Below are 14297 nucleotides of genomic sequence, written 5' to 3' on the forward strand. Positions count from 1 at the left end.
TTGGGAAAAAAAAGAAAATACAATTCATATGGGTGGAGTTGAAAGGTTTATTACGAGAACCAAATGGTTTCAAAGATACTAAGTGTGCCTAAAAGTTATGAACAAGGAAATCTTAAAAGGAGAACTAACCCCTAAAAACAAATAGGGCTTAAAATGCCTTGTTTCATATACTGAACTTATTGCACCAGCCCAAAGTTTCAGCTTGTCAATAGCAGCAATGATCCAGGACTTCAAACTTGTCACAGGGGGTCACCATCTTGGAAAGTGTCTGTGACACTCACATGCTCAGTGGGCTCTGAGCAGCTGTTGAGAAGCTTAGGGCTCGTCACTAATTATCCAGCAGAAAATGAGCTTCCCCTGTAATATAAGCTGATGCAACAGGTTTGCTGATTATTAAATTCTGATGCCAATTGCACTGGTTTCTGTGCTGCCATGTAGTAATTATCTGTATTAATTACTAATCAGCTTTATACTGTGACAGTCCCTAAGCTCAGTAACTGACAGTGTGCAGTGAATCAGCAGAAAAGAAGATGGGGAGCTACTGGGGCATCTTTGGAGACACAGATCTTTACTGCTAAAGGGCTGTGGTTGCCTTGGGCTGGTACAGAAGCCCAAAAATTTCTAGCTATTGCTTTAGTTTAACTTTCCTTGTCCTTTAAGCTACAAAGGCTTAACCAGACACCTTAAGCAGCAGTAGCTACAGAAGAACATAGGATGCACACCAAATGCCGAGATTTTCTGCCTGTAGTTTTTATTACAAGTCATATAGTTAAACGCATTGATCAAGCTAAGTATACGAACATGTTTGTTTTCACTATAGTGCATGCAATCATTTTCAATTGTCTACATTTGCAGTTTAATCATATGCACCATAACCCACACATTTGTCCTGTTCCAATAATGATTGCTGCAAATAATAACAGATTATGCAGATAACACATTTCTTTTCTTATTGTCGGTTAGCGAGTGCATGTTCTATAGGCTAAAACATTAGGGATATTAAAAGCATGTTAAAATAAAGCCCACCCAAAAACATTTCAACATTATGCCATTTTATTATTAAAGCTAATATACTTAGGATACCATTCAAATTAGTCGGATGTGGTAAATATAGAGGAAATGAATTACCAATTCTAAATAAATGACACAGGAGGCAATAAATTGACACGTGACAAATAAATAAAAGTCTAAAGCACTCCATACCATTAAAATGTTTTAATGTTGTTGCAAAAACACTATGCAACAATCATCACTGTGGTTAAACACCTTAAAAGTCAGCGCTTGTAATTCCAGCCCCAGATTACAAGGTAAGGAACGTTAATATATTGTCCTACCAATTATTTCTCACTCAGACCTAGAACGTATTTGTAATATAAAGAATACCCATTAGTAAGAAAAAAAAAATTTAAAATATTAACCTCTGCTTCAATGTAAAGTTTCCAGAATCTGCCAGAACTCGGGAACTGGGCAACAAGTCGCTCATACGTCTTCCGTGCTTTGTCTATAGGCTGATTCTAAAATTTGAATAAACAGCATTTACAATATTATGACTTTGTGGAAACATTGTTAGAATCTCCTGAATGCAGCCACTATTGGTACTCAAGAGAATACATAATGTAATCCTATGTCACTAAACCTGTGCCTCGCGAATGAGAATGCTCCATGCATCAAGGTCATACGGATTGTCTTCCAATTTCTTTTCCGCTTTCTTCACCTTTTCCGGAACATATTCAGCAGCCTTGTGGGAAGAAAACAGACAACAGGATTATGAACATGAATGCGGGTGTCTGACACAGTTGTGATGGCAGTAACATTTGCGTTCAGCAAAATTAGATTTTATATGAGGGTTTTTTTTTTTTTTCTATCTGTGGGTAGCCTTCACGGATTCATTTATACCCCGCAAGCAAAAAAGAATTATGGTTTAGTTGACTTGTGTATCAAGTTAAAGAGAAATCACATTCCATGACAACATGACATACTTTCTGAATGCATAACGGTGGCCATAAATATTAAAGGGGAACTATCGCAAAAATGAAAATTTAATTTTAGCTTCATAATACTGAAAAAATAAACTTTCTAAATAGTCAATTAAAAATTCTGCATTGTGTCTGAAATAATCAAGTTTATCTTCACTATTCCTCTCTAAACATCTGTTTCTCTTCATTCTGTCTTCAATCAGGAGTTGAGTGTCAGATGAATGATCTAATATATTTTATAAGGGGGGCTTCTTTTGCCTAGAAGTATTAGAGGCCACGTCTCTCTACATGCAGAATTTGTGCTTAAGGCAGTTATTTTGTTGGATTGTGTTTGTACTGGAATCAGTTATTTGAGTAGAGGTCTAATACATCTGCTAGGAAAGGAATCATTCAACTAACACCCAACTGCTGCATGAAGACAGAATGAACAAAAACAGGTGCTGAGAGAGGGATAGTGAAATTAAACATGATTATTTCACCCTCATTCACCAGCCTGACATTTAGTTAGGAATAAAAGTACAACTTTGGGTTCACTGAACAGTAATTTGTAGTGCTTCTCAAATACAACCACACCCCCACCTGTGCATGAAGCGCGAGTACCATCTATTGTTTAGTGCAGTTATCATTGCTGCCCTGCACTGGTAAAACTGGTGTATTTGCTTCAGAAATCCCACTTTTGTTTATATAAATAAGCTACTGTGTAGCAATGGGCGCAGCCATTCAAAGGAGAAAAGGTTCATGGTACACAGCAGATAAGCTCTGTAGAACATAATGGTGTTATCCACTATTTATCCTGTGCCATTTAGCCTTTTTTCAATTTCCCCCATGGCTACTCAGCAGCTTGTTTATATGAATTATAGTAGTGTTTCTGAAGCAAACACATCAGTTTTACCAGTGAAGGGCAACGCTACATAATATTTTCATTATTTTAAAACACAAATTTTTGGTGTAAATCAATCGGGGAAGCCCATTGGAGGGCCCCATACACACGACTAAACTGTTAATCTGTAGGCAGTTTAGACAAAAATCATTGCAGCGAGTCTGACAAGTGTGGTCCCAAAACATACAAACATTCTAATTAGAATCTGCCAGATGGGCTACACAGAGACCTTATAACAGCCATTCTGGACTTCAATTTACTAGAGACCCCATTTGCAAACCAGACTGCCAGATCTGTAAGTGAGTGGCCAGACTGCCACTCTGCTCGTAAATTTGCAAAACCCTTTCTTGTCAACAACAGCAATTGTTCTGATAAAATCATGCGATAAAGATAGGGGGGGAAAACAAAGCCAAAATCCAACCTGCTACATGGCTGAAAGGAGAGCATTGTGTATTATGAGATCTCTGTGCTGCACTTAGGGTCAGGCCACACAAGCAGATTCGGGGAGATTAGTCGTTCCAGCGACAAATCTCCTCTTCTTCAGGGCAACAATCTCCCCGAACCGCCTTCCCCCTGCCCTCCGTCGGCTAAAATTATTTTTCATTTCATTTTCCGAAGTCGCCACGAGTTTGGGGAGATTGTCACACCGAAAAAGATGCAATTTGTCGCTAGGGCGACTAATCTACCCGAATCTGCAGATGTGGACTGACCCTTAGGGTAAGGGCACATCTGGAGATTTGGGGAGATTTAGTCGCCCAGCGCCGAATCACCTCTTTGGGGCGACTAATCTCCTCGAACTGCTTCCCCGTGTCTTCTGCCTGCTTCAATGAAAAAACGCCTGCGTCAATGCACTCGCATCGCTTCGGTTTCCAAAGTCGCCCGAAGTTTGAAAACTTGGGGCAACTTTGGAAATCGAAGCGCCGCATTTGACCACACTAGCAGATTCAAGAAGATTAGTCGCTCCAGCTTTGTCTTCCAAAGTCGCCTGAAGTTTCCTCGTGAGTCAGCTTTGGGCGACATCGGAAAACGAAGCAACGCGTGTGCCTTCCACCAGGTGATTTCCATTTTAGCCCGCGGAGGGCAGGGGGAAGGCAGTTGGGGAAAATTGTCACCCCAAACAAGAGGAGATTTGTCGCTGGGGCAACTAATCTCCACGACTCTGCTCATATGGTCAGACCCTAAAGGAGACATAATCAATGCCTTAATAAAATTAAAGAACACTAGAATTTCATGTATGCAACATGAACAATTTCAGGAATGAAGAAGTAAGCCTTGCGTCTACCAGAAACACTTAATACTGCACATTCTTTTCAGAAACAAACAATATTTTACTACATTAGCCATTTAAAAGACAGAGGTCAAACTAAAACAGAGCAAGCAAAACTTGTAAATAAATATATATCTGACAAGCAAACATGTAATATTAGAAAGTTTTAGAGAAAAATAAATCAGTCTAAGCACATGATAAACTGGGAGACAAATATAGTCCATAAAAGGCCACTAGCAGCCACATCATTCAGTGAGTGCTGTGCAAACTACCCATTGGCCAGTTTTGATGCAAATGTGACCTCATTTGCAACAGGGACTGCAGTTTCACCCACTGAAGTTCTGGGAAGGAAAGGTGCGATTAGTATGACAGAACTGCCTCTGGTCCGACTGGGAAGGAATTGCAGTATCACAATGAATCACAGCTTCTAGAATATTTACAGTGACCATAAACTTAAAGGGATACTGTCATGGGGGAAAAAAATTTTTTTTTCAAAAATGAATCAGTTAATAGTGCTACTCCAGCAGAATTCTGCACTGAGATCCATTTCTCAAAAGAGCAAACAGATTTTTTTATATTCAATTTTGAAATCTGACATGGGACTAGACATATTGTCAATTTCCCAGCTGCCCAAAGTCATGTGTGCTCTGGGAATCGGGCTTATGTTGAAGAATACCCAATAGAATGAGTATACATTACATTCATAGAGCAAATATTTCAAATCTGTGCATAAGAGCATTCTGGCCAATGTGCTGTTGATACACTATAACCATTTAAAGGAGAAGGAAAGGCTAAAATTAAGAAAGCTTTATCAGAAAGTTCTATATAAATACCTGTCAAAAGAAACACCACATTTCTTTCCTTCTATTGTGTACTCATGGGCTACTGTATCAGACTTCCTGTTTTCAGCTTAAATTCCAGGGCTCGGGCTTGAGCATGCTCCTCTCTCCCCCTCCCTTTTCCCTCCTGCCCGCCCTGCTGTAATCTGAGCCCAGAGCTATGAGTGAGCAGGGAGAGACTCAGGCAGGAAGTGATGTCATACCAAGCTAATATGGCAGCTGCTATCCTAAACAAAAAGAGAGCTTTCTAGAGCTTTTTACTCAGGAATGGTAAAGCATTCTGCAGAATAAATATAGCTTGCTGCTGTGGCTAATCAATTGGCAATAAACTGCTCCGGTAGCTTTCCTTCTCCTTTAACTAATGATTTTACAGAGACGAAAAACCTTTCTGCAGACCTGAGATGTACAATGCAATTTGAGCCTGGGATTTCATTGCATACAATGTAGGCAAGCACAATGACAAACAAAAAAGAAACACAGACAGCAAATTCAGCAGAAATTAAATGAGATTCAAAGGCAGAAAGCCTGCTACCATAGCAACAAGGCCAGAAATAAGTATGCTGCATCTGGCACAAACCTACTAAAGGGGTCATTTGCAAACTCAGTGGTAGCATGTAAAGTTGCACACTGCCTTTTGCTATTGCATAATAGTCCCAAGTCTCTGTGCTACCCCCTGTGTTTAGCAGCACTCTATTCAAGAAGGGTGGGCTGGGGTAGGCATTGCCCCCTCCTGTCCCCAAAGGTCACAACTGGGAGCCAAGGACAGAGAAGACATGCGCCCCCTAATGCTGATCCATGTACTTTACAGCTATCATTTTATCCCTGGGGAAGAGCAGATCATGCAGTCGTTCCCACCAGGTAGACGGTTAGCGGAATGAACACTAGGGGGAGCACTCTTGTGCCATTAAGTGCTCTTGCACTTCTACCCAGGAGAATTTCAAAAGCATCAAAAATGTTCCAACATTCAACAGGCATCAAAGGGTGTTAGAGCAGGCAGCCCATACACAAGAATCAATACAATATACAGGTATGGGACCTGTAATCCAGAATGCTCAGGACCTGGGTTTTCCAGATATTTGCATCTTCATACCCTAAGTCTACAAGAAAATCATGCAAAACTTAAATAAAGCCAATAGACTGGTTTTGTGTCCAAAAATGATTAATTATACTGTATCTTAGTTGGGATCAAGTACAAGCTACTGTTTTATTACTACAGAGAAAAAGGAAAAGTTTTTTAAAATATGGATTATTTGATTATAATGAAGTCTATGGGAGATGTTCATTCCGTAATTCTGAACTTCCTGGATAACGGGTCTCAGGATAATGGATCCCAAACCAGTTATGTTAAATAGAATGTGAAGTGTCCACCCAACCTTGGATTTGCACCTAGGAGGAATGTATAGAATTCCCTGGTGTCAGGGGTGCTTGTGGGGGAAGTATAGAGACAGATCCTGAGTACCAAACAAAAGCCAGCGCACCACGAGGGATACATCGATTACAATGCTATTCAAAGGGAAAACTATTATCACCCATAACCATTATTTTGCACAGGGTTAACAAAAAAAAACCCTGTTCCTTTGCCTTTACCATTCAGTTGATCCATTTCTCAGCAGCATCTCTGGAGTATTAGCAACTATTGTATCAATTCTAACAGCTGCCTGTAATGAATGAAACCCAGAGATTCTGCTCAGCAGGGACAAAGATAAGAAATGTATCAACTAAATGTATCAATTTAGATTAGTTTACAAGGTCGGCGACCCCACCACCCAGAGCTGCTTTAGAAGGTGAAAAATGACACTTTACACTTCAATATTAGAAAAATAGAAAGGAATTGTAAAAAGTCGTTATTTCTGGTGATCAGGAAACAACTAGTTTTTTGAAGCTGAACAACCCCTTTAGGGTAGGGACACACTGGGCGATTTGGGGAGTTTTAGTCGCCTGGCGACTAATCGCCGCGACTTTTCTCCCCGAATGCCTCCCCTCGCTCTGCGCCTCGCTAAAATGAAAAATCGCCTGCGCTAATCACACGCGGCGATTCGTTTTCCGAAGTCGCCCGAAGTTTCCTCGTGAGGCAACTTCGGGCGATTTCGGAAAACGAATCGCCGCGTGTGATTAGCGCAGGCGATTTTTCATTTTAGCCAGGCGCAGAGCGAGGGGAGGCATTCGGGGAGAAAAGTCGCGGCGATTAGTCGCCAGGCGACTAAAACTCCCCAAATCGCCCAGTGTGTCCCTACCCTTAAGGCAACAATAACCTTGTGACTTCTCATTTATATTGGGTTTCAGAGTAAAGTTACAGAACACATCAGGAAGGATTGCTTTTTAGCTAAAGACAAACAAGGGCCAATTCTCTGTTCCTGAAAGCTCTCCTGCGACTGGCCACCGGTGGTGACAAAACATTTTCCATAATGTAGTGTAAACCTCATTATCGAAGTAACTAATAACAAAGGGTATTTTGATCAGATGCTCAAACATAACATTTACATCAACAATAAATGTTGCTGTTACACAGGTAATAATGAATGTACAGCAGAGGCAATTTACAAGCACTTAGTAGGTTTGTCGGGACCAATTTCAATAGATATGTGTGCCTTTACAATATCCACAACTGCCACCTCCAATGGACAGCAATATAAAGTACAAAAACACCTCTATATAACAGCATACCTTTGTGAAGCAGCTGGGTATAATCGCATTACAAGCCATGAATATCCTATTAACTCAGAAACAGTACTAAATGATATTATCCGTTATAAGCAGTGATAAGGGATAGAATTAATGTCACAGGACTCACCTGAAACTTGTGTATTATAATTAAGTAACACATTGTAAAAAATGAGGATGTGAGGAGTCACCTCAGAGTTCCATGACCTGTATATAAGCACTCAGCTTTCAGCCTTGCACCCTTATATGGTCATGGAACACCTTGTGATTTCTAATATCCTTAGTTAATCATTATAAGGCATAATGTACCTGCTACTGTAAATAGTGTGATACCCAGAGTTCACAGACTGCAGCCTAGTAACTTTAGATATTCACAGAACCCCTCAGTGATTTCTAATTTCCTTATCATTTACAGTAGGGGGTACATTATCCCTTATAATACATTAGTGATACTCAGAGTTCCCTGTATAACTCAGCCTGCAGCCTTGTGCCTTTATATGGTCACAGAACAACCCCTCAGTGACTTCTAATATCCTTATTTACAGTAGGGGGTACATTATCCCTTATAATACATGAGTGATACTCAGAGTTCCCTGTATAACTCAGCCTGCAGCCTTGTGCCTTTATATGGTCACAGAACAACCCCGCAGTGACTTCTAATATCCTTATCATTTACAGTAGGGGGTACATTATCCCTTATAATACATGAGTGATACTCCGAGTTCCCTGTATAACTCAGCCTGCAGCCTTGTGCCTTTATATGGTCACAAAACTCCCACAGTGACTTCTAATATCCTTATCATTTACAGTAGGGGGTACATTATCCCTTATAATACATGAGTGATACTCAATGTTCCCTGTATAACTCAGCCTGCAGCCTTGTGCCTTTATATGGTCACAGAACAACCCCTCAGTGACTTCTAATATCCTTATCATTTACAGTAGGGGGTACATTATCCCTTATAATACGAGTGATACTCAAGTTTCCTGTACAACTCATATTGAAGTTTAAAGTATAATTTTAACGTACTAAAGCAGCTTTGGGATAGGGGTTACCGACCCTGTAAACTGTTCTAAATTGATACATTTAGTTGATACATTTCTTATCTTTGTCCCTGCTGAGCAGAATCTCTGGGTTTCATTAAAGGCAGCTGTTAGAATTGATACAATAGTTGCTGATACTCCAGAGATGCTGCTGAGAAATGTATCAACTCAATGTTGCAAAATTGTAACAGTTCAGAACCTCCATCTGAATTACTGAGCTGCCAGACACAAACACAAGAGACACTCAACATTAAACTTTAAACTTAAGATTTTCACCCAGAAGAAGAGGCAATTAGTCGCCAGGCGACTAAATCTCCCCGAATCTCCCAATGTGCCCTTACCCTTAAGCTGAAATGGCATGGCTGCTAAAGTCGTGGAGTGGAGACTAAAGGTGGCCATACACTGAGAGATCCGCTCGTTTGGCAATGTCGCCAAACGAGCGGATCTCTCTCTGATATGTCCACCTTGAGGTGGGCAATATCGGGCTGATATCCTAGCGAACGGGCGGTCGGATCGCGGGACCGCATCAACGAACAGATGTGGCCACGATCTGACGGGATTTTTAGTCCCATCTGATCGAGATCTGGCCGACTTTCGGCCAGATCTCGATCGGGGAAGCCCATCGGGGGCCCCCATACACGGGCCAATAAGCTGCCGACTCGGTCTGTCGGCAGCTTTTATCGGCACGTGTATGGCCATCTTAAGTACTACTTCATCTTTGTTCAGCCTAAAACCACTTGTTCGCCGCCATAGCAACAGCAACTACTTACAGCCATCTCCAACTGCACATAATGACAATTCTTTGTTGTGTGCCTTACCGTGCATCGTATGCAACACCCTCCCTCCCTAACAGGTCCGCACAAGAGCTGACATCTCACCTACACACCCCAAGGCTGGTTAATAAATCCATTTAGAAGGCTGCTGCAGACTAATCTGGTTTTGGTGCAACATGAAGGTCATTTTAGTTTAAAGGAGAAGGAAAGCTACGGAGGCATTGTATTGCCAATAGATTAGCTGCAAGCTAGAATGCTATATTTATTCTGCAGAATGTTTTACTATACCTGTGTAAAAAGCTCTAGAAACTCTTGTTTGTTTAGAATAGGAGCTGCAGTATTCACATGGTGTGACATCACTTCCTGCCTGAGTCTCTAGCTGCTCTGGGCTCAGATTACAGTAGAGAAGGGAGGGGGGAGGGGGAAGAGGAGCAAACTGAGCATGCTCTTGCCCAGGGCAATGAGGTCTAAGCTGAAGGCAGGAAGTCTGATACAGAAGCCCATGAGTACACAATAGAAGGAAAGAAATGCAGTGTTTCTTTTGACAGGGGACTCAGAGCAACATTACTTTGGGGGTATACTGGTATATTTAGATGGACCTTTCTGATAAGGCTTACTTAGTTTTAACCTTTCCTTCTCCTTTAAAAGCAGAGAGGCCCAAATACATAAAACATGCTCTGAGGTGGCTAAATAGAGGTGTCTGCCCTGATCTCAAGTTTGGGTGACTTTGTATAGCAGAAATCATAGTACATATAGGAAGGCTAGGGGGTATGAGAGGGAAAATGTAGAAATATAACAAGTATAAGAAATATAAGAAGTAGGGAAGCAAAAAAAAACCCTGTTCCTTTGCCTTTACCATTCAGTTGATCCATTTCTCAGCAGCATCTCTGGAGTATTAGCAACTATTGTATCAATTCTAACAGCTGCCTGTAATGAATGAAACCCAGAGATTCTGCTCAGCAGGGACAAAGATAAGAAATGTATCAACTAAATGTATCAATTTAGATTAGTTTACAAGGTCGGCGACCCCACCACCCAGAGCTGCTTTAGAAGGTGAAAAATGACACTTTACACTTCAATATTAGAAAAATAGAAAGGAATTGTAAAAAGTCGTTATTTCTGGTGATCAGGAAACAACTAGTTTTTTGAAGCTGAACAACCCCTTTAGGGTAGGGACACACTGGGCGATTTGGGGAGTTTTAGTCGCCTGGCGACTAATCGCCGCGACTTTTCTCCCCGAATGCCTCCCCTCGCTCTGCGCCTCGCTAAAATGAAAAATCGCCTGCGCTAATCACACGCGGCGATTCGTTTTCCGAAGTCGCCCGAAGTTTCCTCGTGAGGCAACTTCGGGTGATTTCGGAAAACGAATTGGCATTGTATTGCCAATACCACTATTTGGGATTCGGCCAAATCCTTCATGAAATATTAGGCCGAATACCGAACGCGAATTCTAATTTGCATATACAAATTAGAGATGGGGGGGTAAAAAAGTATGTTTTACTTCCTTGTTTTGAGACGAAGTCACATGATTTCCCTTCCCACACCTAACTTACATATGCAAATTAGGATCCAGTTCGACCACACACAAGGATTCGGCTGAATCCAAATCCTGCTGGAAAAGGCCGAATCCCGAACCAAATCCTGGACTCGGTGCAGCCTTGCACAGTCTCCTTATAATCCTTATTAACAAGTAGCAGGAGACTGTGCAGGACTGGAGCCATGACTGTGGTACATTGAGCAGAAACCAAGGAGGATGTGTCAGGAAAGGGGTTGGGACTATGGGACTGGGTGTGTAGGAAGGAAAGCTGCTGCCACTTACAATTCATACAATAGCTGTACTACTGCCCACACACGTTGCGAAATACAGCTTTGGAAGCTGAGAGTTGTAGTTCAAGCCTTACTGCTGAGAGTTGTAGTTCAAGCCTGACTGCTGAGAGCTGTAGTTCATGCCTGACTGCTGAGAGCTGTAGTTCAAGCCTGACTGCTGAGAGCTGTAGTTCATGCCTGACTGCTGTGAGTTGTGGTTCAATAAGAACTTGTGGTACAGGCCATGAATAACACCTCCTGTACATGGACATCCCTGGAATCTCTATCACAGAACAATCTCCCGTTCCCACTCCCTCATGCCCTTGGTGTGTGAGGCCTCCCTCCCTCCCTCAGAAACACACACCAGTCACTTACTTGCTCAGCTGGGACTTCTCCAGACGCCATCATCTTCTCACTACTAGAGAGGGAATCCACGGTGCTGCTCCCTGTTCTCTCCCGCTGTACCGCACACTCCTCCCGTCTGTCTAAAGAGAGCAGCCGCCTGCAGCACTGCCTGACAAAATGGCGGCAGGAAAAATCACAGGGACTGCGGCGCTAGGAGCAGAATGTGAAGATTCTAAACAGCGCCACCGTCTGATTCAGCCGGAAATGACACTATAGGAGGACTAAAGGGCCAATCCCGCGGAGGTTACATGGGAGTTGCGCCAGTCAATAGGCAGTCATTAACCAGTCACGTGGGAGCTTGTTATTACTGCAGCTGGAGTAAAATGCAATGGGGTTGGTTTAGGGTTTGTTTTCGGTCCAAGTGCGCTGGACTCAGGCATTAAAAGCCTAAATATGTTTTATTAAATAAGTGTTCGATTAGTTGTGCAAATAGGTATGTCCTGCAACATCCCAGAGCTGAGGGTTAGAGGTGCCAATTGAAAAAGCATAAAATAAACCCATAATTACCTCAGATTTAGGTAGTGATGATTAGGGAAAGGGCAGTCATCAGGAAACAAGGGCCCTATACTATCAAAGGGGTTGTTCGCCTGTAAATGAACATTTATTATGTTGAAGAGAGCGATATTCTGAGACCATTTGCAATTGGTTTTTATTATTTGGGTTTTTTCCCGTTATTTCACTTTTTATTCAGCAGCTCTCCAGTTCAGTGCAATTTCAGCCATCTGGTTGCTGGGGTCCAAATGACCATAGCAACCATACATTGATTTGAACAAGAGACTGGAATATGAATAGAAGAGGCCTGAATAGAAAGATGAGTAAAAAAGTAGCAATAACAATACATTTGTTTTGTTTTTAAACTGAAGTTGTATTAAGCTTTTAATCTTACATAACAGTATACAGTACACCACATTATATAGGGTATGAAGAGATTAGGGGGAGATTTTAGGGGGAAGAAGGGGGGTGCGAAAAATAAAGAGGGTTGAAAAATCAGAAGACAAACATTAGAGCTAGGAGTCAAATATTATGCTTTTTATTTTCTAAAGCTGGCCATAGACGCAAAGACCCTATCGTACGAATCGAGGATTCGGACAGTGTGTGGAGAGTCCCGACAGTTTTCGTCCGGCGGAGATCGGTCATTTGGTCAATTGGACAGGTTTAATTTTGTCCCGACCGTCCCGCCGGAGCCCATTGCACTCTCATCGTAATCCGATCGTTCGGCCATAGGGCCGAATGTTCAGATTACCCCCGATATAGCCATGCCCGTTAGTGACATATCGGCGAAAGATCGGCTTGTTTGGGACGACTGGGATACTTCATTTACTAATTGATGTAGGGGGCCAGCTTGGGTTTTACCTATACTTTAGCATTACACATATGAAATAAGCTTAGGTGGAAGGGTGATCTCTGTCCCTGCCAAAAACGTCAGAAGTTAGGGTAGGACTCCACGAGCAATTTTGTCGCAATCCAACGTGCTGCGACAAAACGCATGCAACTTGTCACATGCGACAAAAAAAATAAGGTAAGAGATAGAATTGTCGCATCGTTGATCGAACGAGACATGACTGAGACACCATGCGACAATTCTATCTCTTACCTTATTATGCGTTTTGTCGCAGCGCGTAGGATCGCGACAAAATCACTCGTGGAGTCCTACCCTAACTTCTGACGTTTTTGGGAGGGACAGAGATCACCCTTCCACCTAAGCTTATTTCATAAGAGTAATGCTGAGAAAAGTTGAGGGTCATTTTCGTGAGCCAACCAGGGTAGTCAAATTTTAACGTAGGTATCTTCTTTAAAGGGGTTGTTCACCTTCCAAACACTTTTTCAGTTGAGTTGTTTTCAGATTGTTCTCCAGAAATAAAGACTCTTTTCAATTACTTTCCATTTTTTATTTTTTATGTTTTTTTCCAAAATCTAAGTTTAAAGTTTAATGTTCGTGTCTCTGTTGTTTGAGTCTGGCAGCTCAGTAATTCAGGTGCAGACTCTGAACTGTTACAATTTTGCAACATTGAGTTGATACATTTCTCAGCAGCATCTCTGGAGTGTTAGTAACTATTGTATCAATTCTAACAGCTGCCTTTAATGAAACTCAGGGATTCTGCTCAGCAGGGACAAAGATAAGAAATGTATCAACTAAGGGTAGACCTCCACAAGCATTTTTCGTTGGATCGACGTCCACCATCAAAATGCACGCGAAAAGTCAGATGGAGTCGTATGCGTGAAGATATAATTGGACTGAATGAAAAGTCTGAGTTAACAACTTCACGGTCCGACTGTCGGATGAAGATGCTGCTTTCTGCATCCACATCCGACAGTTGTGTCGCGTAGATGTGATAGTAGTAGATGTAATGTAGGGTTACCTCTGAATACGATGTAAGATGAACTCTGCGCTTAGTGCAGGGAGTTGCTTTGCTGCAGCACCTACTCGTGTTATGGGATCCACTTATCAAAAAGTCAAAATGTAGCAAAGGGTAGCGGTGTGCTTCAAAGTCTTTATACATGCCTATAGGGAGAGATTAATGCTGATAGTTTGTTATCTTTATTTACACAAACCAATGCGATAACATTAGAGCTACTCACATTTGGCTGAAACAGTTGGCGCTTTAAATATACGTTAAGACGGATCCTTCCTCAAGCCGGTGCCTG

The 14297-nt window shown here is 41.8% G+C and overlaps 1 protein-coding gene across 1 annotated transcript in view; it reads right to left on the bottom strand.

Moving 5' to 3' along the window:
• Nucleotides 1–11785, bottom strand: part of XB5939409.L (provisional ortholog of cleavage stimulation factor subunit 3 L homeolog) — a 51950-nt gene extending 40165 nt beyond the window's left edge. The window contains 3 exon segments of the mRNA NM_001171970.1: nucleotides 1419–1514; nucleotides 1637–1738; nucleotides 11622–11785. Of these exon segments, the coding sequence (NP_001165441.1) occupies nucleotides 1419–1514; nucleotides 1637–1738; nucleotides 11622–11654 (231 nt within the window). The 5' untranslated portion in view covers nucleotides 11655–11785.
• Nucleotides 11786–14297: the final 2512 nt, after the last annotated feature.

This window comes from Xenopus laevis, chromosome 4L (genome assembly GCF_017654675.1).
Source record: "Xenopus laevis strain J_2021 chromosome 4L, Xenopus_laevis_v10.1, whole genome shotgun sequence".
Lineage (NCBI taxonomy): Eukaryota > Metazoa > Chordata > Amphibia > Anura > Pipidae > Xenopus > Xenopus laevis.